This window comes from Haliotis rubra, unplaced genomic scaffold (assembly GCF_003918875.1).
Source record: "Haliotis rubra isolate DU_JTF1 unplaced genomic scaffold, ASM391887v1 Scf13, whole genome shotgun sequence".
NCBI classification, from domain to species: domain Eukaryota; kingdom Metazoa; phylum Mollusca; class Gastropoda; order Lepetellida; family Haliotidae; genus Haliotis; species Haliotis rubra.
In genome coordinates this window covers 4,082,088-4,107,555 of record NW_025765225.1, presented here as the reverse complement: position 1 = coordinate 4,107,555, position 25,468 = coordinate 4,082,088, and the positions used below count along the sequence as shown (strand labels likewise).

The 25,468-nt window shown below is 40.4% G+C and overlaps 1 protein-coding gene across 1 annotated transcript; it reads left to right on the top strand.

The window, feature by feature from the left end:
• Positions 1 to 35: 35 nt before the first annotated feature.
• Positions 36 to 25,284, top strand: LOC124267194. The gene is made up of 7 exons (XM_046702108.1): positions 36 to 427; positions 12,812 to 12,910; positions 13,201 to 13,356; positions 13,938 to 14,074; positions 20,629 to 20,767; positions 21,618 to 21,747; positions 22,799 to 25,284. The coding sequence occupies exons 1-7, from the start codon at positions 77 to 79 to the stop codon at positions 22,888 to 22,890; spliced, it is 1,104 nt and encodes a 367-aa protein (XP_046558064.1). The 5' UTR covers positions 36 to 76; the 3' UTR covers positions 22,891 to 25,284.
• The last annotated feature ends 184 nt before the right edge of the window (positions 25,285 to 25,468 follow it).

Sequence of the window (25,468 nt, the reverse complement as noted above, 5' to 3'; positions counted from 1 at the left end):
AAGGAAGTGGTGTAAATAGAGGGAACGACGTCCCGAGTTACTTCCTCTTTGCTACAGAAGCAGCTGAGACGTGACGATGGCAGCAAGAAGACGTGCAACCGCTAACCCCGTTGAAACAAAACCTACAAAAGAAGTGACAGAAGGTGTCACTAAAACTGACAATGACATGTCATTTCAAGAGAAAATAGAGTACATAGATCAGGAAATACGAAAGCTCCATGTCTTCTGTGTCAACTCTGGCTACAGCTCAACTCAGATTGAGGGATTTGTCGACCCTTTCACTCAGTCGATGAAATCAGTGAACAGGGAACGATGGACACGACGAGCTATACGTCTTGCAATCTTCGTCGCTGTTGCTGCTGCTTTGTTCTATATCGACCCAGTCTACAAGTTGATTTGTGTTGTTGGAAAGAAAAGTGCAATCTCCGTAAGTAACATCTGCTGTGTGACCATGATTAACTTGATTATAGGTATAAGATGACGATGACGATGATACTGATGAACAGATATATACCTGTCAACTCAAACACATTTGGCGTGAAACTCAGGTCTTTTGAAGCAAACCGGACTGTGCCACACAATCATGTCACAATGCACTGCAACTTCACTCCTATACACACAAAATAAGCTCTACAACATCATGCCTTCATTTTGTGTCAGATTGCCTTCTTTCCCTTTGCAACCATCAAAGTTTACTGAGAAGCTGAGACCAGCTTTCCATTTTAGCATGCTTAGTGGCATCTGTCTTGTGTCATTGTTGTCACAAAAGTGACAACGAGTACCAACAGTGGAACGAGCTCTCTGTATTGCCTTTTGTATTAGCTTCAACTATATTGTACTTCCATGCAGTTTACTGTCATGATGGATCTAACAGATGGGGGCGGTGGGGTAGCCTAGTGGTTAAAGCATTCGCTCGTCATGCTGAAGATCCGGGTTCGATTCCCCACATGGGCACAATGTGTGAAGCCCATTTGTGGTGTCCCCCGTCGTGATATTGCAGGAATATTGCTAAAAGCGGCGTAAAACCATACTCACTCACTCACTCACTCTAACAGATGAGTGTTCCTTTTGAAGAAAATGACTAGTTCCAATTCTGTTTCAGATTCTGAACAAAAACCAAAACATAATGCACTAAATATTTAACCAACCCACAGCATGCAAGAGAGTTTAATGTAAGAATGGACAAAACTTTACAGGTGCTGTTTCCTTTGTGGAAAAATTCTCATTCAATATATGGTTTGAAGTTGATTGGTAAATTCTAAGCATCAGGGCCAAACATTGGAGTAAATGTGGTCAGAAAGATCTTTGCAACTTTATGTCTACAAGACTGTAAATATCAGTGATATATATAGGAAAAGTACAATTTTACGATCTATATAATTTGTCTTGTTTGTTATTTTGACATCAAGTAACATGAGCTGTAAGTAAGATTAATAATTATTGGATCGGAAAAAGTTACCTGCAATATATACATTGCCATAGGTACTTTTGTCAGTTTTGGGGTTATTTCTACATCTCTTTGTTCAGATAATATACAGAACAAATAGATATACTGGGAAAAATGGTTGAAATAATTTTTCGAATGGGGGCTTTGTCCCGTATGGAATGTGACTAATACTCGCTCACTGTACATTCAATTGAGAGGTTATAATGATAACAATGTTGATGAAATGTCTTATCACATCACATGCACTGTCACATCGTTCATAATCATAGTGTAACATACTAACAAACTATAGGAATTCATCCCATTCAAGAGATGTATACAGCAGTGGTAAGTGATACCAAGCTATAAACACCGTATAGAAGGTAAAACTACACAAACAAAAGGTGTCCAACATAAGACCTAAACGCAACTGCTTCATCATGATCATATTACTAGTGTGATTTCCTGAAAACTATGGAACTGATTGTTGAATGAATTTAATATGTTTAGACAAAAGTTTAGAACATGTCATGAGTGTGCACAGCGTTGTCATGATCGGGGATGTTTTGTTAGTTTTGGTAGAGGGATTCAGTTTAGGGAAGACAAAACTCTCATTGTTAATGCTGTGTTGTAAGCTGACCCTGTTGTTTGAACAGCAGCGAGTCAGTAAGGTAGCAGTATTTGGTGACGCGAATATTGTCTTCTTCGAGTGGGGCCTAATGTTGTATTGTGTGAATTTGTTTCAAATATCCATTTGTCAGGTATTTGGTATTTAATGATATGCTCATCATACTTATGACTAGTTGAGATTCATAGCAGATATTGGACACTTTCTGAGGATTCACAACCATGAGAATATGGAAAGGATATATGAAATTTTGTGTTGCAGTCTTTTCACAGTGATCAGGGCCTGCTTTCACAAAGCGCTAAGGTGATCGTAAGTCACTAAGGTAACCTTAGTGCAATGTTAAAGAATGGGAGTTAAGGTTAACCTTAGTAAAGGTTGCTTCATGAAAAGAGCCCCTGAACAGAAAATGATTAACCATTATGATCGTAATGTTAATTTATGTGACAGTTCTTCAGCTTGTTTAGTTCACCTGCACCAAGGTTATGTTTCACTCATTAAAAACTTCACAATATTGTGCAAATGACAGGAAAATTTGCTGTTTAGACTGGCAGAAGATTCTTTATGTCCATAATGACAATGGCATGAATGTGAGCATTAAATATACTTTTGATAAAAAATGATATGCAACAGGTTTTACAAACAAACTCATAAAACACATAACTAGTTTTCTTCCATGTTGAAGCAGTATTCAAGTAATAGTTAACAAATAATATGTTTCCCTGTTTGCAAGGAAATTGGAGTGTTACCCAAGTGAGTGACTTGTGGTGATGAGGAAGTTAAAGAGTGTGACAGACAGTGTGTGTTTCCTGGTTGTACATTTTAATTACACCAGTAGTATGCATCACTGTACATGGATTACATGGATTACTGGCTTAGAGTCAGACCTGGTATTCCGGGCCAAACTTTAAGGCCTTATTTTCCTTTTAGTTGGTTTGTGAGACCAACCATCAAAAATATATTTGAAAAATATTATTAAAAAAAATATCTTGCCATGTTTACCATGTTGATATGAATAAAAGTTATGCATTGATAAATAATCCAGGGACTTGTAAATCTTTCACTTTTGACTTTGGAATATGATGGGGACCTCTTTCCTTACTTAAATTCAAAATTCAAATCAAAACATCATTTTTCTTGGCCTTAATTGTAATTCAACAATCTATTCTATTGGTTGGGTAGCCCAGTGGTTAAAGCACTTGCCATCATCTAATTTGATTCCCAGTATGCCTATACTTGGTGTCCATATCTGTGACACTGCTTAAATATTCCTGAAACTACGATAAAACTTCACGATCTGAAATTGTAATCTGTGTAGAATTTACAACTAGCAGCTAAACTCATAAAATCTAAATTGTATTGGGACATTATCTCAAAATCTTTTGACTATGGAAACAACCCAATTCCAGCAAATCACTACTGGAACTAAGGCCACTAATGAGTCTAACAGAATTTACTGCTTCGATATTGTTCATCTGCCAGATCTGATCACTCTTCATTACAGACAGGCTCAAAATGGGGCTATCGAGGGGTGTATGCTAGGTTTGTGATTTAAAAAATGCAAAAGGTGAAAACTTTCATCTGAGCAATGTGTGAAATTTTCTTGAATATTGATGAACAAAGGAACCCTTGAGAACCTATGGGCTTGGTATACATGGTGCAGACTGATTTGTCAGTAACAAAAAGGCCAGTACTGGAGTCCATTTTCCTCGGTGTGAGTGAGTTTAGTTTTGACACCGCTTTTAGCAGCATTCCAGCAATATCATGGCGGGGACACCAGAAATGGGCTTCACACATTGTACCGATGTGGGGAATCGAACCCGGGTCTTCTGTGTGACGAGCGAACGCTTTAACCACTGGACCACCCCACCTCCCCCCCAGATATGGAGAGTCCGTTGAATTTCAGGGGTCATTGACATGGTCCTCCCAGCAGCTTGTGCTTTCATGCTATACTATATGATCATGGGTTTTCGGTGTTGCACATTTTTGGATTTCAGTTTTTATTCATGCTGTAACAGGGTGGGTTGCATCACACCGGCATTGAAAATACTTTGATGATGGCTTGTATTTAAAATAAAATTGTTTTATTATGTTTATCGCATGTTTTACAATTGTTCATGGGATAACCAAGACGATAACATATTAGTAAGCGTCCGACAACTCATAACATGATGATACATAACACACCACCTACATAAAGAATGCCTAGTATATGCATCGTAAAGCTTGTTGAATATATAGACTACAGTGGTTTACATGACTGAACATTAATTACCATGAACTCAAAATTATATATTCAGTTCTTCTGAATAAACATGTTACTTGCAACACAATACAAAATACCTTGAAATCGGCGATAATGTTGTATTTAGTCATCTTGTTATTTTTTTTATTTCAACTCGAAGAAATTAACTGAATAGTGAACTTACAAACAATTTTAAGCATACACAAACTCCCTAAATGTTGACAGTACTGATGGCTACCCCTTGTTTTGACCCTCATTCAGGCTGTGCCAGTTACATGCTTGAGTAACTTCGGGAGATGATACAGATCAATATGGATGCCAGGGCTGTTCCCTTCACTGTCGTCTAAATCAATAATGATGATATTTAATATTCATGTATTCAGTTTATCTGGTGCAGGTTAACTGAAATCATTTCATTTCTCCCACATAACAGCTCAACATTTTTTGTTCAGTGTTCAGTGTTCATGTAACACGCACCATGTATTTTGACACATTTGCTGTGGGAATGGTGTGACAGATTTTGTTAGTCCTCACAGAAACAGATACAGTGCCGATGTAGAACCATGTTGAATTTGAACAGCTGTTCATGTGAAATGTAAATATTGAAACATACAGAGCAATTGTTAGTATGTCTATTTATTCAACATTAAGATTCCAAATTATGTACCTTTAACGGAAACTGTTTGGGTTGACATGACTGTGTTTTCTGTCAATATTAGTTTTGTCTTTATATGTCTTGGCTTACATATTCGCCATCCTTATATTTGATAAATATGGAGTAAGATGAAAAGTATGAGGAAAATATTTACAACTTGTGTCAAGTCTGCTAACATATTTCACTGTAGTGAAATGTGTTGAGTGCAAGGTCTTGAGGCCTGTAACATCACCAGTGAGAGATGTAACATGGCTCTCAGTTTCTTCTATGCGAGACGGGTGCACTCTGCGGCACTAAGTGAAGCACTTGAAGTTGAACATAATAAATTTAATCAACGAACTTGATTGTGTGATTAAAGCATTTCTTAAAATCACCCAAACAGGATGGTTATTGCTTGACACGCTTCTCGATCACCGATTGCTCAGTTTCATTATTTGCTCTAAAAAGATTACAAAAGATGAACCGTCTAACCTGCAAGTCCTAAAGTTATGTTTTACATGATTAATCATTGGTTGGACAAAATATATGAAATCATCCTTAACTGTATACTAACAGGCTTAGCTGAGAAATGCATGCCTTACTGTAGGCCTTAAGTAACAGTACAAACGAGGTTATGTATGTAATAATTGTTATATCTCATTACTAGTACAAGAAGGTTTGCTTAAACTCTTTTGATAACTATAAAAATGTTTATGTGGTGTTTACTGATACCAACCAGGTTATACCGTTTAGTTACCACTTCAAAAAAGCAATTTGGATTTCTTTTCATATTCTTTTACCAGTCCCTGGGTTTGTCAAGCAAAAGTCTGTGAACTAGGTATTAGCCAAAAAGCAGTATTATAAGAATGTAATACTACTATTAATTTATACAGCTTTGTGATGGGCAGTGATCTAGTGGTTAAAGCATTTACTCCTCATGCCAAGAACCATTGGGTACAATGTGTGACGCCCATTTCTGGTGTTCCCTGCCGTGATATTGATGGAATATTGTTAAAAGTGGCGTAAAACTGAACTCACTCAATCACTAGAGGGTTTTTTGTAATTGAGTATCTTCAGCTGACAATGACATTGTGTTATAATAACCTTTCCATTTTGATTTGGAGTAGTTTCAACAGGTTAACATCTTTGTTGCCTTAAATCACGCATATATTGTGTTTTGGCAACTTATGCTGAGATCCTGTAACAAGATGTTAGGGTGTTTTGTACAATATAGACCAAACTTTATGGATAACAACTTCTTTTTATTCATGAGTGCGAAGTTTCGATACAGATTCTTGTACCGTTATCAAGCAGGTATGTATCTATCGAAACGTCGCACTCACGTAATAAAAGAAGTTGTTATCCATAAAGTTTGGTCTATATTGTACTTCCCAACTTCTAAAATGCCACTCAAACAAGTAAGGGTGTTTTGTGTTTGCTTTTACCACAACACATCTCATCATTGTCAAACTGTCAAGGCTGTGTGTGTACAGGTAGCAGCATGTTCTCACTGTGCCTTCTTCCAGTGGATCTGTTGGGGCAAGATGTATTTGAATTTTGATTGAAAGGAGCAATTATCAATGCTAGCTACCTCGATTAACATCACCCTGCCACATAATGCTGAAAATCACATTTAATTATGATTAATTACATTGTATTGGAAATGACTTTCTTATCATTACACTTAAGTAGCCCAATGGGAGTCTTCTTCCCCTAATCACTGTCATATAAATTCCTCTTTATGATGTTCTAATTTACCTAGCTTATTTATGTTTAACTATCAGTATGTTGTTTTAACAATCTCTGATAGACCTTCATGAATGTTCTTTTCTAGTGATCTCAAATGAATTGAAAGGATACGACTCAGTTCACCTTGAATCGTAACAGCCCAAGTTAAAACAAAGGGAACTGATTTCAGCTTTACCATGTTAGGTCACTAGGACAACAGACCATGGATATAATAATAATATAATAATAACAATAATAGTCCATTTATATAGTGCATGTATCCATGCACATTGCATATACTCAAAGCGCTGACATATTACCCCTGGTCAAAGAGTACAGAATGTTACAATAGTTATTTATTGAGAGCACTACGGTAATTATAACGTCTTACATAATTGAGAGTGCTCTCCCCTGACTTCCTGTATATGGCGGCAACCATGAATACACATCGTGTTGAGCAGTCAACAGCATTTTGTCCTTCGTGATTATCTGGGACCTAACAGATAACTAATCACAGAACACTGCCTGTGGAGAATACAAACGATCGCCTGTCAGGCGCTCAAGGTTCAAATTAACACTACCATCCTATCATACCAGGTACCCAATTTACTGCTGGGTGGACAGAGGCAATATTGAAATAACTTACTTGCCTAAGGTGGGGTCACATGTGCTTCGTTGTGGGGCAGGACTGAAGTCCTAGAAACTCTCAGGAGTCAAGCTGCTAAACACGGTCACCCATCCAAGGACTCTCCGCACCCAACATTGCTTAACTTCAACTGATTGTGACCTGAGCTCTATGCACAGGAACACACACCGTCTCAAAATTAATTTCATTTTTGCTTACTTGTTTTCTACTTTGAAGTTTATTTCAGTTCAACCACATTATTAAACAGTTATTTATGAAAACAATGGAAATGGAGTAATGACTTGAATGAAATATATGTATAAAAGTAGCTTCTATACTAAGGGTACTCCTGTCATATCTTCCTACGTGGGAAGAGAATGCTATACTAAGGGTGTCTCTAGTAATTTAAGATGACTTCGCTTATGCTTACTTCCGTCTCTCTACTGACAGATGTTGATCATTTTTTCACTATGTCGGTTGACTTGGCAATCCAAATCAAAGTAACCCTACGTCAACCATATAATATTAGGTACCCAAAATATAGACAATGGTATATGGCTGTTAATCTGTCATGGCAGAACAGATTTAATATGGGAGAAATGGGTGCTCCCTAACTTCTTTTGAGAAGTATATTTCTCTTAAGAATTATTTTAGTTGCTCTAAGAAATTGCTAATGATAACAAATTATGCAGTTTTCCTCTCATTAACAGTTACTTTTTAAACATTCTTAAAATATTTCTTGTGTTTTGAAATTTCGGGTCGCATGTTTTTGACAACATTTGTTAATGAATTATTGTTAGTTGAAGTATATTTCTAAGCATTTTCTCTTTTCAGCACTATTGAATGTCAAAATGACTGATACCATAAAAAAAACCCATAAATATTAAAAAATGCTTGTAACGTCTTTTAAACATTACCTAGAAACAACTTTTCACAGATATCAGCCTTCATGTTTAACATTTTCAATTATACTACCTTACAAAGATGGTATTTTACAAAAAGGTTAAGTGAACTTGAAACATATATATACTCAGTGTATAAGATCCAAGTGTTTACCCTGTTGTGAGCCATCTTTTAGGTGGATTTAGCTCTTCCTCATCACACAAAGTTTATTATTAACAAAGGTGAGCTTCTGTACTTAAACCTCTGCTGCTCTGGTTTAGATAGATGGAGACTAGACAGAATTTCACCATTTCAAGTAACCTATTTCTATTCTCAGTGCAAAGACTGACTGACTTAGTTTGTTTTTACGCTGCTTTTAGCAATATTCCAGCAACATCACGGCGGGGGACACCAGAAATGGGTTTCACACATTGTGCCCATGTGGGAATTCGAACTCTGGTCTTCGGCGTGACGAGACAACGCTTTAACCACTAGGCTACCCCATCGCCCCTTCAGTGCAAAGAGGACAGTGGGGTAGTGTGGTGATTAAAGAGTTCGCTCATCGCACCAAAGGCCCGGGTTCAATTCCCACATGGGTACAATATGTGAAACCCATTTCTGGTGTCCCCTGCCATGATGTTGCTGGAATGTTGCTAAAAGCGGCGTAAAAAGTATTCTTTGGTTAGTGTTATAGGCTCATTATCAACTTATTGTTTGTGCATGTACAGTCGAACCCTGTTTACTCGGACCCCGTATATCCGGAAACCTCGCCTTCCTGACGATTTTTAGGTGAAACGAAACTTGCCTTCATTAATTGTACTCGCTAAGCCGGACCTAGTCTGTCGTACAGACCCTGAAGCAAATATATCCAAGAAAGCCCACGCAAGTCTAGAAAATGTGGCAAGTCTAGATTTCCTCAGCTTCATCTGAAAATGAAGAAAGTCTCAGGGCTCCTTTATTTTTATTTTTTTACTATGAACTTTTTTCAGTAAAATATGTTAATTTCAGAGACTAGTTGTTAGTCTAAGCCGGACCCTATGCTTCTGGACCGGAGAAGTTTCAAACCATTCCCATAGATTTCCATTAAAAAATTATCCAGTTATCCGGACGGAAAGATCTGGGCACATGTGCAATGTGTACATGTATGTTTCACTTCAGTATTGTTTACCCCGGACGACTAATTGTATTCATTGTTAATCTCTCGTTTGATGTGAATTGATTACTTACCCATCAAAACACTAGGGATGCATGTCCCTTCAGTTGTGACAGGTGTGAGAACATCTCATCAGTAACGAAAACACATGTTAATTAGGATTAGGATTAAGCTGAGCTGCGGAATATTTGATGCAGCAGTTACCACGAAGTGACGGCGACGGAGTCCCAACTGCTGAACAGTCAATGATGAAGACACCGTCGTGGAGCTAACTGATGAAGAAATCATCAACAGAATGCAGCCACCAACAGACGACCAGTCAATTGACTATGAACAACAAGCAGTTGTTACGCTGTTGACCTTCTACGAATATACATTGTCAGTGCGTTTTGCTTGTTTGATCCAGTTAACCTGACGCCTCGCTATCCGGACGATTTCCGAGTGTAACCAAAATGTCCGGATAAACGGGGTTCGACTGTATTCCAAAAATCACACCTAAATATAGAAATGAGTTTCGAGTGAATCACTTGACAAACATTACTTTTTATCTTTTTTATCTATGTATAATACTTTTGTGACATAAGCAGACGTCTTCGGTCTATGTTGAAACAATCTGCATTATTTTTCCATGCAAACGTTTAATCTCGCAGGTACCTGTGTTTCCTGGGGATAGATATGTCCATGAGTTTGACAAGGTGACATATGTTTAGCCTGTGTTTAAGATTTTATAGGACAGTTTTATTGGAATATTCTTCATGTTTATGGTTGGAAATAATTCTTTGTATTGATTGCCCTGTCTTGTGAGTTTGAATATCATGCTGGGATCCAGATGGCAAATACATATAGGGAGCATATTTAGATTCCTAGGTTTTATTTGTCATTGCAGCAAACACTTGTGGTAGAATCCTGAAAAACCTATTTATGGCAATTTTCAGTCGTTGTTTTAGGTAATGGAATGTAATATATCTGTTGTTAGTGGAGCTCAACATAAGTGTTCCCTTTTTGCAGCAATGCTAAATTTTACCTTTATATACTTTTTAAGTGGTCGGAGTTCTCAAATTCACAAAACTGTATGTGGTCACAATGCAAACCTATATCCACAGAAATCACCGGAATGTTTTACACATGCTTATACCAACCACTAATGACACTTGTATTTGTTCAAGGTGCCTGAAAACCTGTATTTGGCCATTTGCTGGGTAAAATTTGCTCAAAGTATAATGTGATTGTTATATATTTTCCAGTAAGTATATCTGGACATGTGAATATCTTTTCTCCAACTGTCATACTGGTGGTGCTGCACTTTGGGAAGTTTTTCTCCCATTTCGATGACACCATATTGTGTTCAGATCATTAGTGAGCGATTGAGTTAACATTTAACATTACAATGGCATTTTTCAGCCATATAGTTACAAGTCAGATCGTTATAATTTTTGTAACTGATATCAATTAATGTTTCCTCTGGGGATTTGAGGCGAGAAAGACTGTTTTGATCTATTTCATGCTTCTGTCTTCTAAAAAGCCTGCAATCCAGAAATACTAAATGTCTCTGGTGCATCCTGAGCTGGCTGGTGTTTCTGCATATGGATAACCAGGGAGTGATGTCTATTTAGGTTTGTTCATGATAAAATGAATTACAATTTGGCTTCTGTTGGAACCAGAAGACCTATATAAAATATAAAATCTTTCATTTGTAATCCTGCAGACATGTTGATTAAACCATTTTCCACTCAGGCATCATAGAATGTACAATCTATAGAAATACATCACGGCTGTAAACCTCATGTTTCATTTTCTCTCTGCACTAAATTATATATTCATACCAGTGAGTATAACAATAGTGATACAATGGCTATTGATCTGTGAGTAAGGTAACTGAGCATTGCCAGCTGTGTACGCATTGATATGCACAACAAATGCTTTCAGCTGTCTTACACTTGGTTATGTTTGTACTATCGCTCAGGGGTTGACCAATATAGCAGTACTAGGGTATTGGGGCTCATAGGGGTGTGGGGCAGTGGGGTAGCCTGCTGGTTAAACTTAAAGCATTCTCTTGTCACGTCCGAAGACCTGTGTTCGATTGACAAGAACTGAATATTCACAACATTTATCGTACAGATTGCACTATAGGAGATTGATATTTCTTAATATTTACTGGGGCAGTGGGGTAGCCTAGTGGTTAAAGCTTTCGCTCGTCACCCCGAAGGCCCGGGTTTGATTCCCCACATGGGTACAATGTGTGAAGCCCATTTCTGGTGTCCCCAGCCGTGATATTGCTGGAATATTGCTAAAAGTGGCGTAAAACCATACTCACTCACTCACTTAATATTTACTGAATGTGCGAAATTTGGCAGACAATCACCTAAGCAAAAGAATGATTAAAGTTGGGAAGTAGAGTGGTTTACACTCACAGCTTAGTGTGGTAAACATCTGAGAATTGTTTCACTTTTGGCTTTCCTGACATATTAAGCTGACAGGCTGTGTTAGAGATGGAATACTGTTCAAACTGGTCTTAACCCAACCCTCCGACTCACTCACTCACTCACTCACTCACTCACTCACTCACTCACTCAATGTTAAGTATGGGATTGAACATTCCGTGATCATGAAGAAAAAAGACTTATCATGACTTTCAAGGTCGTTTATATGAAAGACACACAGCAGTTTAAGAAGAACACGTCAAATGTGTTAAATGGATGCATTTATGGACGGTACAGCAACAAATCAGTGCGCCTCGCTGTACATTGTGTCAATACAATATGTAATAATACTTTCGAGAATATGAAGAATAGCTGAATATTGAACAATGTTCATGTTTTATGAAGCACATCTGTTAGGTTAGATTGGTGAGAGCTGAATACAAACAAGGTTAACATATGATAGTATGAATGCAGATATCAATATTAAGTAAGCTAAAATCAATAACACAAACTATTACGGTCCCTACTGTTGCTGTAGATCTGATTTGATCAATTTATTCATTGAAAATCCATTAATAGTGACATTTTTTCCAAATTTCAATTTATGTATGGACAAAGTATATTAGCACATGTTCATTTACCTGAATTCTGTAAAGGGACATTAAAGACCGCTGCGTATAGCTGAAATACTGCTGAGTGCCTATGAACCATCCTACCAACCAACCAACCAATCAACTGACTGTGAAGGGTCATGATTTAATTTTTCTTCTGTGCATAATACTCGTAGTCTTTTGTCATAAAACACTGAATGCCTTAGAGTGGGGTGCACAATAATCGAGCTGCACATTATACATTTTATTACTCACTCACTCACTCACTGACCTCACTCACTCACTCACTCACTCACTCACTCACTCACTCACTCACTCACTCACTCACTCACTCACTCACTCACTCACTCCTCACTCACTCACTCACTCACTCACTCACTCACTCACTCACTCACTCACTCACTCACTCACTCACTCAATCACTCACTCACTCACTCACTCACTCACTCTAATGTCCTCCAGGTGCTGCCAGTATGGGACTGGACCAAGATCTACCACTCATCCTGTCTTGTGGAGAACCCTTACTACTCTGGAGGCCAGCTCACCACAGAGGACTGTGAAGTAAGGATTGCTTTGTAGAGTTATATTGCTCACAATGTATAGAAAACATTCATACCATAAACCATGGAATTTCCTGGAAAAACTCTATCCCCAAATAGTGTTTGGGATTGTGAATATTTTGGGGGATATATATTTAGAAAAATTCAAGTATCTAACACACAATTTGGAAAATATTCCCTAAAGAAGTCATGACCTCCTAACAGTGTTTTGTCAGTACATATCCTGAGGACCTAGTGACATACAGTTGTGGGTAGTAAATATTGATACATGTTTTCTTGTTCTATTGGCAGTTGTGCGAGAGTCTGACTGGCATTGAAAGAGTGCGGAGTTTGAGTCAGGATGATATACTGGACATGTATCTGAAGAGGGACCTCCCAGTCATTGTGGAAGATGGGACCAAGGGGTGGATTCCTTCAGATGAATACAGTATCGCCAAGATAGCCCAGGTGAGTTAAGTCACCAACAAACCAAGGATACCCTGCTGTGATTTCTCTGAATTGGATACACACTGTATTATCAAAGGAAAATAAATAACTTGTTCTTAGCTTGTCGGAAAGATTGAAGCAGATTGGTCTGAGTGTTTGGAATTTCTTGCCATCCATGTGCTTGTTCACTTTCATGTGTATTGATCATGAAATATAACAAAAACATAAGGAATCAGTCTAATTTTGGGGACGATATTTTTAAGTGAAGACTAATGTCACAATTGCATCAATATATCTCTGAAATATTCGTGGTCAATAACATGTTTTTTTATCGGTATATGTTTTTACACGACCCGTGAAGATCTGGGTTAGAATATTGATCTTCAGTAACCCATGCTTGTCGTAAGAGGCGACTAACGGGATCGGGTGGTCAGACTCGCAGACTTGGTTGACACATGTCATCAGTTCCTAAATGCGTAGATCGATGCTCATGTTGTTGATCACTGGACTGTCTGGTCCAGAGTCGATTTTTTTACAGATAGGTGGAATATTGCTGAGTGCGGCGTAAAACTAAACTCACTCACTCACTATGTTGTACACAGGCATACCAGTTGAGCCAGGTGTTGAGGGAGCACAGTAGCTGCAGCTTCAACAGCAATCTCCGCCAACAGTACAAGGAGCACCGCAAGCTCCTCAACAAGGCAGCCAAAGGGGAGATAACCAACTACTTTGCTCACTGGTAGGTGGAGTCCGAAACTGTACCTGTTGTCTCAGTTTAGTTGTTTATGCCACTTTGTCAATATTCCGTTGATATCATGGCGGGGCACACCAGAAATGTGAGAAATAGATCTCAGGCCTTGCACTTGGCTACCGGTTTCTGAAAGTTTGCTTTGATGATTGTCTCAGACACCAGATAACAAGAACTTTTTTTCAGTGTCCCATGTCTCAATGAGGTTTATTTTTTACCTTATCCTACATTACTCCTTAATGCATTTACTGCTTTCCTTTGACAAGACGAAGCTGTGTGATGGAATCATCGAAGAGAAGTTGTTCCAACTCAGCGAGCTGCCATACTGCCATCGCACTGCGCCCACATGACCCGGAAAGTGCTGACGTCACGTATCTTCACATTACTGCTTGTCACCAGCCTGACAGGCTGTGCGATTTTTTGCAGGGATTAAACTTGCGACTTAACACGTTTTTCTGTGTTTTTCTTTTGCCGTTTATTCCTTTTTGATAGTTTCTTCAAGAAACGGTTTGTGACTATTTATTTGAAGAGAAGTGTAATTGTGTATTTCCCTGGTCTGCACGTTATTTCTTTGCTTCATGTTTATATCGTGCGTCTGATTGTTCCATTTAACCATGTTGCATTCAGTGCACGTGAACACGGCCTCATGTTCCGCTCTGGTTTTGTAGGTTTTATTCCTTGGTAGTCTTTTTACAAAGCTACTTTACCAATGTTCTGTTTATATACTACAATATTAGTTACTAAATTGTATTTGTAACTTATTTAGTATATTGTTACAAGCATGTAGTTTTCCCTTAACCATGTCTTTGGTAGGCAGGAAATAATGGTTGTCTCTTTATTTGTGTGTGTTTTCTTACACACTTCATTGGTTTTGGGGTTCTGCTTATGTTGCAGATTTGTGCCATGTTGTATTGCCTGCTACGGCAGCAAGTCCAGCAGGTACCCCCATCTGAGGTGTTTAAACTGTACTCGGCAGTGTTCCCTGACATCCAAGTGTGCTCTCTGCCTCAGACTTTCTCCTACAGCTTTCAATAAGTATTTGCGGGTTTCCAGGAAGCGACTCACGCAACAGACTTACAGATGCAGGGTGTCTGTTTCCCTGGCTACTTCGGAGGAGACGTCAACCCCACTGACCATGGTGATGTCTGGTTTATCTACTACAGCGTCTTTGAGTGATTTGTTGACACTGCCCGCCACTTCAGTGGCGTCTTCGTCTTCAACGGCTCCGACACGATCTACTTGTCCGGCACCTCTAGTGGCATCTGTGATGACAGCATCAGCGCCTGTGGCAACGACTAGCTTTCCTGCCGACTAGTGTGCCCTACATGGATCCAGTTTGAATGCAGTCCTTTTTACAGTCTATGTTTCAACAGAAGGATGGCGCCTTCGGTGGTCCCTCCATTTACTCCACAGCCGGCGTTCACTTACCTCCCAGGACATACAGCATTTGCAGCACCTCGGGCGCCGCTCTGTTGTCTACTGCACAGTCTGCACCACCTTTACCTGCCACACCACTGGTATTCCCGGAGCCTCCTTCATCTGTGTCTTCTCCGACTCCGTCGATGCTTGTGGCTTCGGTTACTGCTCCGGCATGTGTGGCACCCTTGGCATCGCCTGTTTTTGGCTCCATCAACAGTTACTGGTGGCGCCTCTACTTCTAGGGCTCCTTCTTATCGTGATTCAGCTTCACCAGGAACCTGTTCGCGCCATAGCAGGATATCCACCAAACAGAGACGCAGGTCTTCGAGTCGTTCTCATGTCCGGAGGTCTTATAACTACCATTCGGATTCATCAGAGGGCACTTTTGTTCCGATTTATGAGGACTCATCTCTGGAAATTAATACTCACTTAGGACTTCGACAAGTCCCGGAGTGGATGGCGGATCGTCTATCCGAGGTGGCTCCTTCCCGAGGTCTGGGGTTTGACAAGAGGGATACTATTTGGTTGGACCCAACTATGATCAAGGACTTGATAACTGCTGCTTGTCAAGAATTTTGCCAAGTTATCTCTTACTCCATCCATTAAGGTGCCACGTTTTCAGAAGGATGATTTTCCTATCCATGCTCTTGAGGTGGCGGTTGCCTTTTGCCTTACACGCTTGATGACTGGCTCCTCTAAACCTGCAATGTTTCGAAGCCAGACACTCGTTAAGCCTTTATCGAGACGAAAATTTGACACTCCCTCAAACCTCTGTCGGCACTGGCTTCCTCCTCGGGGGTGATTAGTCAGGACTTACCTGAAAACAATCCGAATGGTATAGACCATCTCCGCACTGTGATGACTTTTCAACAGAGGCAAATTGAGCATATAGGTAGTCATCTGAAGACGGCGTTAGTTGAAATCACGGCGACACATCGCCTGGGATATTTGGCTCTTTCAGAATGGGACGTCTGCTGCGTCAGCCTTGGTCTGCTTCCTCCCTTTTTAATGGCGAAGATTCCAACTCACACTCCCGTGATTCTGCTTATGCTCGTGATGAGATGGCCCTCAAGGCCCTGGAACAAGTTTCGAAGAATTCAGCGCTTAAAGTTCCTAGGGTAGGGGATTATCAACCTCGGCGTAACTCTCTCCAGCCCCAATCCAGCCAGCACTTTCGGGGTAGAGGTCGTAAGAGAAGGAGACAATCTGGGAATTACCAGCCCTGCCGGGACAGGAGTTCCGGTAGAGGGAGGTCCCAGAGGGGCAAGCAATGAAGTGCTGGACAACAACGACTGGGAACTCGTTCCAGTCACAGACATCCCAGTAGGTGGGAGATTGGGTCGATATAGGCAGAACTGGTGGTTATTGAAGAGCTGTTTGTCACCAACATCCTCCACTGATAGACAATCCGCCGTTAACAATCTCACCTCGTACGGATGTTTTAAAAAAACAAAATAAAAAAACCCCACCCCAACCAACCAACATCACATCATGTTGGACAATATAAACTTTTTGTTACACAAGAAAGCCATAGAGATAGTGCAGGAGCCGACTTTGCCACCAGGTTTTTACTCCCTAATATTTCTGGTTTCCAAAAAGGACTCAGACAAGTTCAGAATGATCCACAATCTGTCTCGGTTCAACAAACATCTGGAACCTCCGCCTCACTTCCAAATGACAACGTTGAGATTGCTCAGGACCAGAATCAGTGCTCACGACTACCTGATCAGTCTCGACTTGCTGGACGCGTATTTGCTTGTGCCAATCCACCCAAGCAACAGGCGTTTCCTCAGGTTTATTTTCAATGGCATCCATTACCAATGGGTAGTACTCCCGTTTGGAATTTCTTCGGCCCTGTGGCTTTTCACACGAATAACCAAGTCAATAGCAGCCTTTCTACACCTGAGGAACATTCAATTTGAGTCTTACATCGACAACTGTCTCCTACATTAGCAGGACCCGTCAACTCTTGTCCTTCACAGGGATTTCACCAGACGCATGCTTCATCAGCTGAGATGGATTGTCAATGAGCAGAAGTCAGATCTCACTCCCTCTTGCACGCTACAGTTCATAGGGGGATTGTTCCAGACACATCTGAACCTCTTATCCCTTCCAAGGGACCGCTGACTCAAGATTCTGCAGCATCTTTATTCAGCACTCCATCAATCTCGTACTCTTCACCAGTGGCAAGTACTTCAGCTCAGGAGGTCGTCTTCAGAGGTCGTCTTCAGCTATGTCCGATCCAACTTTTCCAAGCCCCATTCATCAGGCGCCAGGATCAGTCGGTCTCCATCACTCTACCGTAAGATGTACTTACGGTGGTGGACGATAGAGTCAAACGTCTTAGGGCGCGTCTCCTTGACCGAGCTAACACCCACTCTATGCCTGTTCATAGACGCGTCTCTCCAGGGCTTGGGAGCCCATCTCGAGGGAGAGGTCATCTCAGGGCGGTGGTCCACCTATCTGAGCCAGTGGCATATCAACAATCTGAGAGGCAGTTATTCTGGCTGTGTCTCATTGGCAGTCGCACCTTCAGCATGCTGAACTCATCATATCAACGGACAACACCACGGTGGTCTGGTGTCTTTGAAACCAGGGAACGACTCATTCTCCATCCCTGCTCCATCAGGCATTTCGATTTTTTTCATCTTGTCGATTGCCTGGACTTGAAGTTCATCGTCCAGCAAATTCCGAGGTTACAGAAACATTCTTGCGGACAACCTTTCCAGACCGGACAGGATAGCGCCCACGGAATGGAAGCTACACCCGGAGGCGTTCGACATCATTTGTTGCCTTTTCGGCCATCCCAACATAGACTTGTTTGCCACCATTCAGACCTTCCAGATCTGAACCTACATATCTCCCATTCCAGTTCCACAAGTGTGGGCGGTGGACGCTCTCAGCGTTCCTTGGGAAAACCTAAGCGCATACGCTTTTCCACCACCGGTACATCTACCCAGGGTCCTTCAAAAGGTCAGAGCGACTCACCACCTCTCTCTGCTTTTGATCGCGCCTTGGTGGCCAATGAAGAGTTGGTTTGTGGATTTAAGAAAGCTCGTCACCCACGATCCTCTAAAGCTGCCAGAGTGGCCAAATATGCTGATACACCCACACAACAGGCTTCCACATCCGGCTCCAGGTCAGTTTCGCCTGCACACCTGGTACATTTGCAAAGGGCTTTAAGCGCCAAGGGTTATTCAGCTAGAGCTGCGAGGGTCATAACTTTGGCACACAGACCCTCAACTCAAGGTTTATATGACGACAAATGGAGATCCTTTGAGGGGTTTGGCAAGGACAAACACCAGGATCCGGTTACTGCATAGCCTCAATTCTTGGATGAATTTCTTCTGTTTCTGCATAATCACAGACACCTCAGGGGTAGTACCATTACGACGTATTTGGTAGCTCTGAATTCGTGTGTTGGCTGTTCCAGAGGACAGAAAGATGACCAAGATTCCAGAATTGCAAGTTTTGTTGCGTTCTTTCCATCTAGAGGACCAGAAGTTTAGGCCGCCTGCTTAGGACCTGAACGTTTGTTGCGTGAGGCGCCATTCGAGCTGCTTCATGCCACATATTTTTACAACCTCTCTAAGAAGACGGTTTTTCTCCTTGCGCTGGCCACGGCAGCTAGGGTGAGTGAGCTGCAAGCTCTCGATGTCACCCGTGTTTGATTTGAACAGACCCCACATGGAGCCGTTCACCTGGGACTGTGCTGGGACTTCACTGCAAAAAATCAACTCCCAGGACAGCCTGACAGATTTTTTTCACGATTCCGCCTCTTTCTTTGATTGTGGGATCTGAGGATGACGCTGATAAACTTCACTTTTGCCCGGTTTGTGCACTTCGTTGTTTTCTTCGCCGGTCTAAGGCTCATCGTGGTGCGAGGAAATGGCTCTTTATTCCTGTCTCCAAGACATACAAGGCAGAAGTTAGTCATAACACTTTGGCATTATGGTTGCGAGACACCATTCTCCAGGCTTATGAAGCCACCGACTTGGACCCTCCTCGGGCTAACAACCCTCATGAAATCAGAGCGGTAGCCTCCACGATGGCCCTCCATTGTAATTGTTCCATTAGATCCATCATGGAAGGATGCTTTTGGAAATCCGATACAGTTTTCGCCAGTCACTACCTGAGGGACGTGGCACTGGAAGATGTAGAGGGCGTACAGCAGGTTACTAATCCCAATTGCCATTAACTCCACGGCAGTCCTGAGCGAGCCTTGTGACTCTCTTGGTGTATGTCACCCTAGACGAGCAGGTTACATGCTGTTTGCATATGCTCGGTAGGTCAGTTTCAGATTGTAGCGTTTGCTTTTCTGTCACTGCCTTCCTACCTGGATGCCTTCCATTCCTCACACTCTCATTTATCCTGGCAGGTTTGGTCTTTGGTATTTATCTACCACGACTACTGACGGATTATCTCCTGCGGTGTGAGAGGTTTCTTTTCATCATGAGTATCCCATCTGAAGGTTTGCCTGCCTCCTTTCATCGGATACAGATGTATTAAGGAGTAATGCAGGATAAGGTACAAAATCTAGATATTTTTTATATTTGTATACTTATCCTGCATTACTCAGTCTCGTCGCCCACCCATCGCTGCGACCTACCTCCCTACGATGGTTTTCTTCAGATGTTACGATCCAGCAGTAATGTGAAGATACATGACGTCAGCACTTTCCGGGTCACGTGGGCACAGTGCGATGGCAGTATGGCGGCTCGCTTAGTTGGAACAACTTCTCTTCGATGATTCCATCGCACAGCTTCGTCTTGTCAAAGGAAAGCAGTAAATGCATTAAGGAGTAATGCAGGATAACTATCCAAATCTAAAAAATATCTAGATTTTACTAGGACTGTACAATACAGCCAATGTAATAGTCTAGATTATTTCAGTTTGTAAAAATGAAGAGTGCCAGAGCTCCGTTTTGTCACATTTTATTACCATAATCTAACAACTTTGTTTCTGTACAATATATATGTTTCACAGATTAGATGTTGGTCTGTTTCTGTTAGTTTGTGGTCAAGACCATTTTCATTTATGTCTGAATGGACTGAAGGGCCTGCTTTAGTTGTACTATAAATTTTATGTTTCTCTCCACTTTCTTAACAAATATTGATATATTTCAGGGAGAACTGTTTTGCGGATGCTGCCAAGGCATTCCGATATCTCTACAAGAGGCCATATTTCCTGCCTCCAACAGTGGAGATTGGCATCAGCAACTTTGTCTTCATAGCTTCCAATTACACAGGGAAAGTCCCCAAGAAAGTAAGTTGAATGCTCTTTTGGGACTGTGACATCAAACATTAATTTACTTGTTTTAGTTTTACAATACAGATAACACATAAGCATAAAATAGGTATGAACTTTCAAACCTGAAATGGTCATTGGTGTAGCTCGTCATGCTGAAGACTTGGGTTCTGTTTCCCTCATGGGTGCATTGTGTGACTGTGAAGCCTATTTCTGGTGTATGCCACCATGATATTGCTGGAATATTGCTAAAAGCTGCATAAAACTATACTCACTCACTCACTGAAACCTGCAATATTAAGCATTTTTATACAACAGGTTATACTGTGACTCTCATCTTGTCAGATCTATAATAAATAACCAGCCAATCCTTAATATATACTGGTTGCTTCATCCCACACCTTTTCTAAACGTCGTCATAAGGATGATGATGGTGGTCCAGTGGCTGCTTTGTGTCTTTGATGACCTTTAACTGAGTGGTTTGGTGTCACTGTAAGATGAAAACATCTACTCTAGATGACTGGTTTGTCTGGCTCTGGCTGTCGATATTTAGATGTGGTACCACTAAGAGGCTTTTCTTGTCAAAGAAAGTTTGTCTGAGTACTGTGACATGGTCAGAAGATGAATGTGGTATTTGACCAATATTTGACCAATATTAAATGTAATTTTTTACTAATCTTCATGATCATGCTCTGGTCCTTGAGGTAGTCTGAAAGTAGTTCTGGCATTAAATGTTATTTCACTTGGGTGAGATGTCATGTTTTTCATATAAATACAGTATTTGTTCTCTAAGTACAACATATATTACGTCATTCTTCCTTCTCCAGAATATTCTTCCCATCAATTACACACTGCTGTTGTTTTCTAGATAGATATGGCGCAATCGATGGTGGTGTTGGCGCAGGTGAAGGGGACAATGCAGGTGACGGTGCGTCCACGGGAACCCTGCAACACTGTCTGCGAGAGCATGAAAGAGACATTATCAGAGGGAGAGATATGTAAGTAGTTTTAAATCTCATGGCAATGTGAAGGGTTGTAATTTTGCCTCTGACATACAAGGACTCTTTTGTCTTGGATAAAAGACCCTTGATTATTTTTCTTGACTGTACACGTGGTTTTCACCAGTCTGATACACACTGGCAACTTGTCTCTTCCCCCATTGTGGGGTTTTCTGGTCAGCTGGTTATAAAAGGTGAGCACATGGATTTGGTGGGCAGACTTGGTTGATTTCCGGTCCTCCTACCCCAGCATGGATTGGTGCTCACGTTATTAATCACTGGATTGCCTTGTCCAAACTAAAGTATTTACAGGCAGCCATCATGCAGCTGACATTCTGCTGAGAGAGAGTTCATGGTTGGTTGGTTGGTTGTTTAACGCCACACTCAGCAATATTTCAGCTATATGGCATCAGGGGTGGTGGTTTAGCCTAGCGGTTAAAGCGTTAGCTCATCACACCGAAGACCCGGGTTCGATTCCCCACATGGGTACAATGTGTGAAGCCCATTTCTGGTGTCCCCTGCCGTGCTATTGCTGGAATATTGCTAGACGCTGGCGTAAAACCATACTCACTCACTCACTACATGGCAGCAGTCAGCCTGACCACCCGATCCCGTTAGTTGCCTCTTATGACAAGCGTGGGTTACTGAAGACCAATTCTAACCCGGATCTTCATGGATAAGGGTGTTCATAAGTAAACAAAGATTTCCTGTCACATTAACTTGACACATTATGATGTAACTGAATTAATGTTCATAGCTATGTAAACACTCATTCATCCCTGTTAACGGGGAGGGGCGGTTGGGGTAGCCTAGTGGTTAAAGCGTCGCTCGTCACGCCGAAGACCCAGGTTTGATTCCCCACATGGGTACATTGTGTGAAGCCCATTTCTGGTGTCCCCCGCCGTGATATTGCTGGAATATTGCTAAAAAGCGACGTAAAACCATACTCACTCACTCACTGTTAATGGGGAAAAATAGGTGAAATATTGAAATTTGTGACAGCTGTGCTCATGATCATAAATGATGTTATAACTGATGTTTTATGTTTCAGTTGTGGTTACAGACATGCTGTGGTCGTTAGAATATGTTCCACATGCTAAGGATGAGAGCATAACAATCGGCCTCGGGGGCTCATTTGACTAGACCTCTGTAGCGCAACCTCCTTGATCTTCCAGCCAATATGGCGTGTTAATGTTGTTTCACTCTGTTGTTCAGTGCTCAAATGTTGGACATCACAATAAGCTACAGTGTGTGCTAGTTACAGGGTATTCAGTAAAAATATGTCCTGTTTGAATATTGTATAACCAGAAAAATCAGATGATTTGTGAAAAATGGATAAGTAGACACATGATTGTGTTATTATGGCTGGCCAAAAAGATCAATATTTGGATATATCATTGATGGGAACAAATATTGATGATTATTGATATAAAAAGGGTCATCAATAATATCTTTAATGAAATTTGCTTTTAATTTACCAAAACAATTGTTCCCGAAGGCAGAATGTAATCTGCAGATCACGTTTTACAGACATAATAGAATACACTATGTATTTCATGTCATTGAGGGGCAGTGGGGTAGACTAGTGGTTACAGCATTCACTTGTCACGCTGAAGACACAGGTTTGATTCCCCACATGGGTACAGTGTGTGAAGCCCATTTCTGGTGTCCCCTGCCGTGATATTGCTGTAATATTGCTAAAAGTGGCATAAAACTAAACTCACTCACTCACTCATGTCACTGATGAGTGGTGACACATTCATGCATGGATTACTAACAACTACAGCCTGAGCATAATTTAGAATAAAGGACATAACATAGTGTATTGTGTGTATTAATTAAAACATGATTTCTCAATAGTTTTTGCAAGCTATTATTGATGACACTGTTTTCATATCGATAATTGTTAATAATTCTTCACATTGATGATATTTCAGATTACCAGTTTATTTAGTTAGCCTTTCTTCCTCACATTCTATGTTAAAGTAACATATGTTACACTTTGTATCATACATGCCCTTTGTGATCACCTCAAACATTCCACTATATTTGTATGTATTTTCTTTTGTTCAGGCTATGATTTCTAGTCAGTATGTTTTTGTTCAAGGTCTACTCACATTTTATGATTTGTTTCTTTGTTAGTTAGGTTTGTTTCTTTTTTAAGAGCAGTATGTTAAATGTGCTGAAGTATATGTTGAATTATCCTGCTGAAGTTTTCCTACATGAGGCTGTAATGATTCAGTTATTAGTTCTAATGCACCTAAAGTTTCATCATAGTAAAGTCTAAGTGCTAGCTCAAGTAAACCATTCACAGATTCAGAGGGAGTGTGTACCATTTTCTGAATCACATTTTGACAACAACAACAAACTAATTTATCTGGTGGCATGTTTTCAGGAAGAATAACAATCAATGGACTAAGCTTCAGCCAACAAACTTGTCACACTTTAAATGCAACTTCACAAATTGCAAACAAGCCACACTCCCCATAATATTTGCATTGTTAACACCTGCCTCAATTTCAGTGGAGTCTGCAGGCAACTGAATGTCTGGCCACTTGATTTGTTGCAGGTTATCTGTGTTTGCTTCCATTGAAACTGTGGTTGGGTTCAGTCATTACTTTATGGGAATTTTTTCATGTTGTTTTCTGTGTGGCTATATCTATAATGTGGACCTATTCCATAGTCCAGTCTGTTTTGCTGATTTGTTTGTTAGTCCTGAACACGGAGAAACGGAATTTATGTAATGCTTGTATAGGCATCATTTTTTTATGTGTTTCACATAGCCACCAAATTCTGAACATGGGTCGGTTGGTCCGGAAAAAATAAAAAATAATAAAAACAAAATTATCCAAATAATGTTCTTGATTTACATTTATTGTAATTCATATTACAATTTCTTGTGTTCTTGGGACTTGTGGCAGCGACTGATTAAAACATTTTAGATAGATACACATTTTATATGATTAGGCGGTACGTTCAGTATGTTTAAGGTTCAAGTTGGCGGTGTTGGAATGAAAAAAAAGTTGGGGGGTCGACAATAAAATTAGAAGGGTCGGTTGGGCAATGAGAAACACAAAAAATAAAAATGCTGCCCTATTTAGTGAACTGTTTATGTCAATGTACCATTGTACAATGTCAGACTATGTCTTCATAGGTGCTATTTATTTTAAGGTAGTTTTATGCACTAGGATTGTGTGTCTTTTACAAATGTTATTAATGTGTTAAGACAAGGTATATTTTCATGACAGTTATACTTTAATGGATGGTTTTATTGATCACCTTGTTAACATTTCCTTTCATACATGAGGCAGGAATCCTGAATCTCTGGCTTACATGAATATTCATTGTTCTGTCAGAACATTGTGTTGATTTGAAATTTTGTTAACCTATTTTTTCAAATTAATTGTTTATTTTGCCGTTTTTGCACATAATAATATAATTGACTCTAATTTCATTCACTGGAAAGTGTCAGGGCAACTGAAATTTATCATTGTCAGCGGGTATCAATAAAGAATGCTTATTTAGTTTAAGAACCAATGACATTTCTGTGTTGTATATTACAATAGAGGGGGTAGGGTAGCCTAGTGGTTTAAAGCATTCAGCTCGTCACTCCGAAGGCCCGGGTTCGATTCCCCACATGGGTACAATGTGTGAAGCCCATTTCTGGTGTTTCCCCCCGCCGTGATATTGCTAAAATTTTGCTAAAAGCGGCCTAAAACCC

What these genes read in the sequence shown, in the direction of transcription:
- LOC124267194 (XM_046702108.1), top strand. Translation starts at nt 77, where the DNA reads ATGGCAGCAAGAAGACGTGCAACCGCTAACCCCGTTGAAACAAAACCT. An exon ending in TCACCACAGAGGACTGTGAA is followed by an intron (nt 12,911 to 13,200) that starts GTAAGGATTGCT and finishes TTCTATTGGCAG; the next exon opens with TTGTGCGAGAGTCTGACTGG. An exon ending in ACCAACTACTTTGCTCACTG is followed by an intron (nt 14,075 to 20,628) that starts GTAGGTGGAGTC and finishes GATATATTTCAG; the next exon opens with GGAGAACTGTTTTGCGGATG.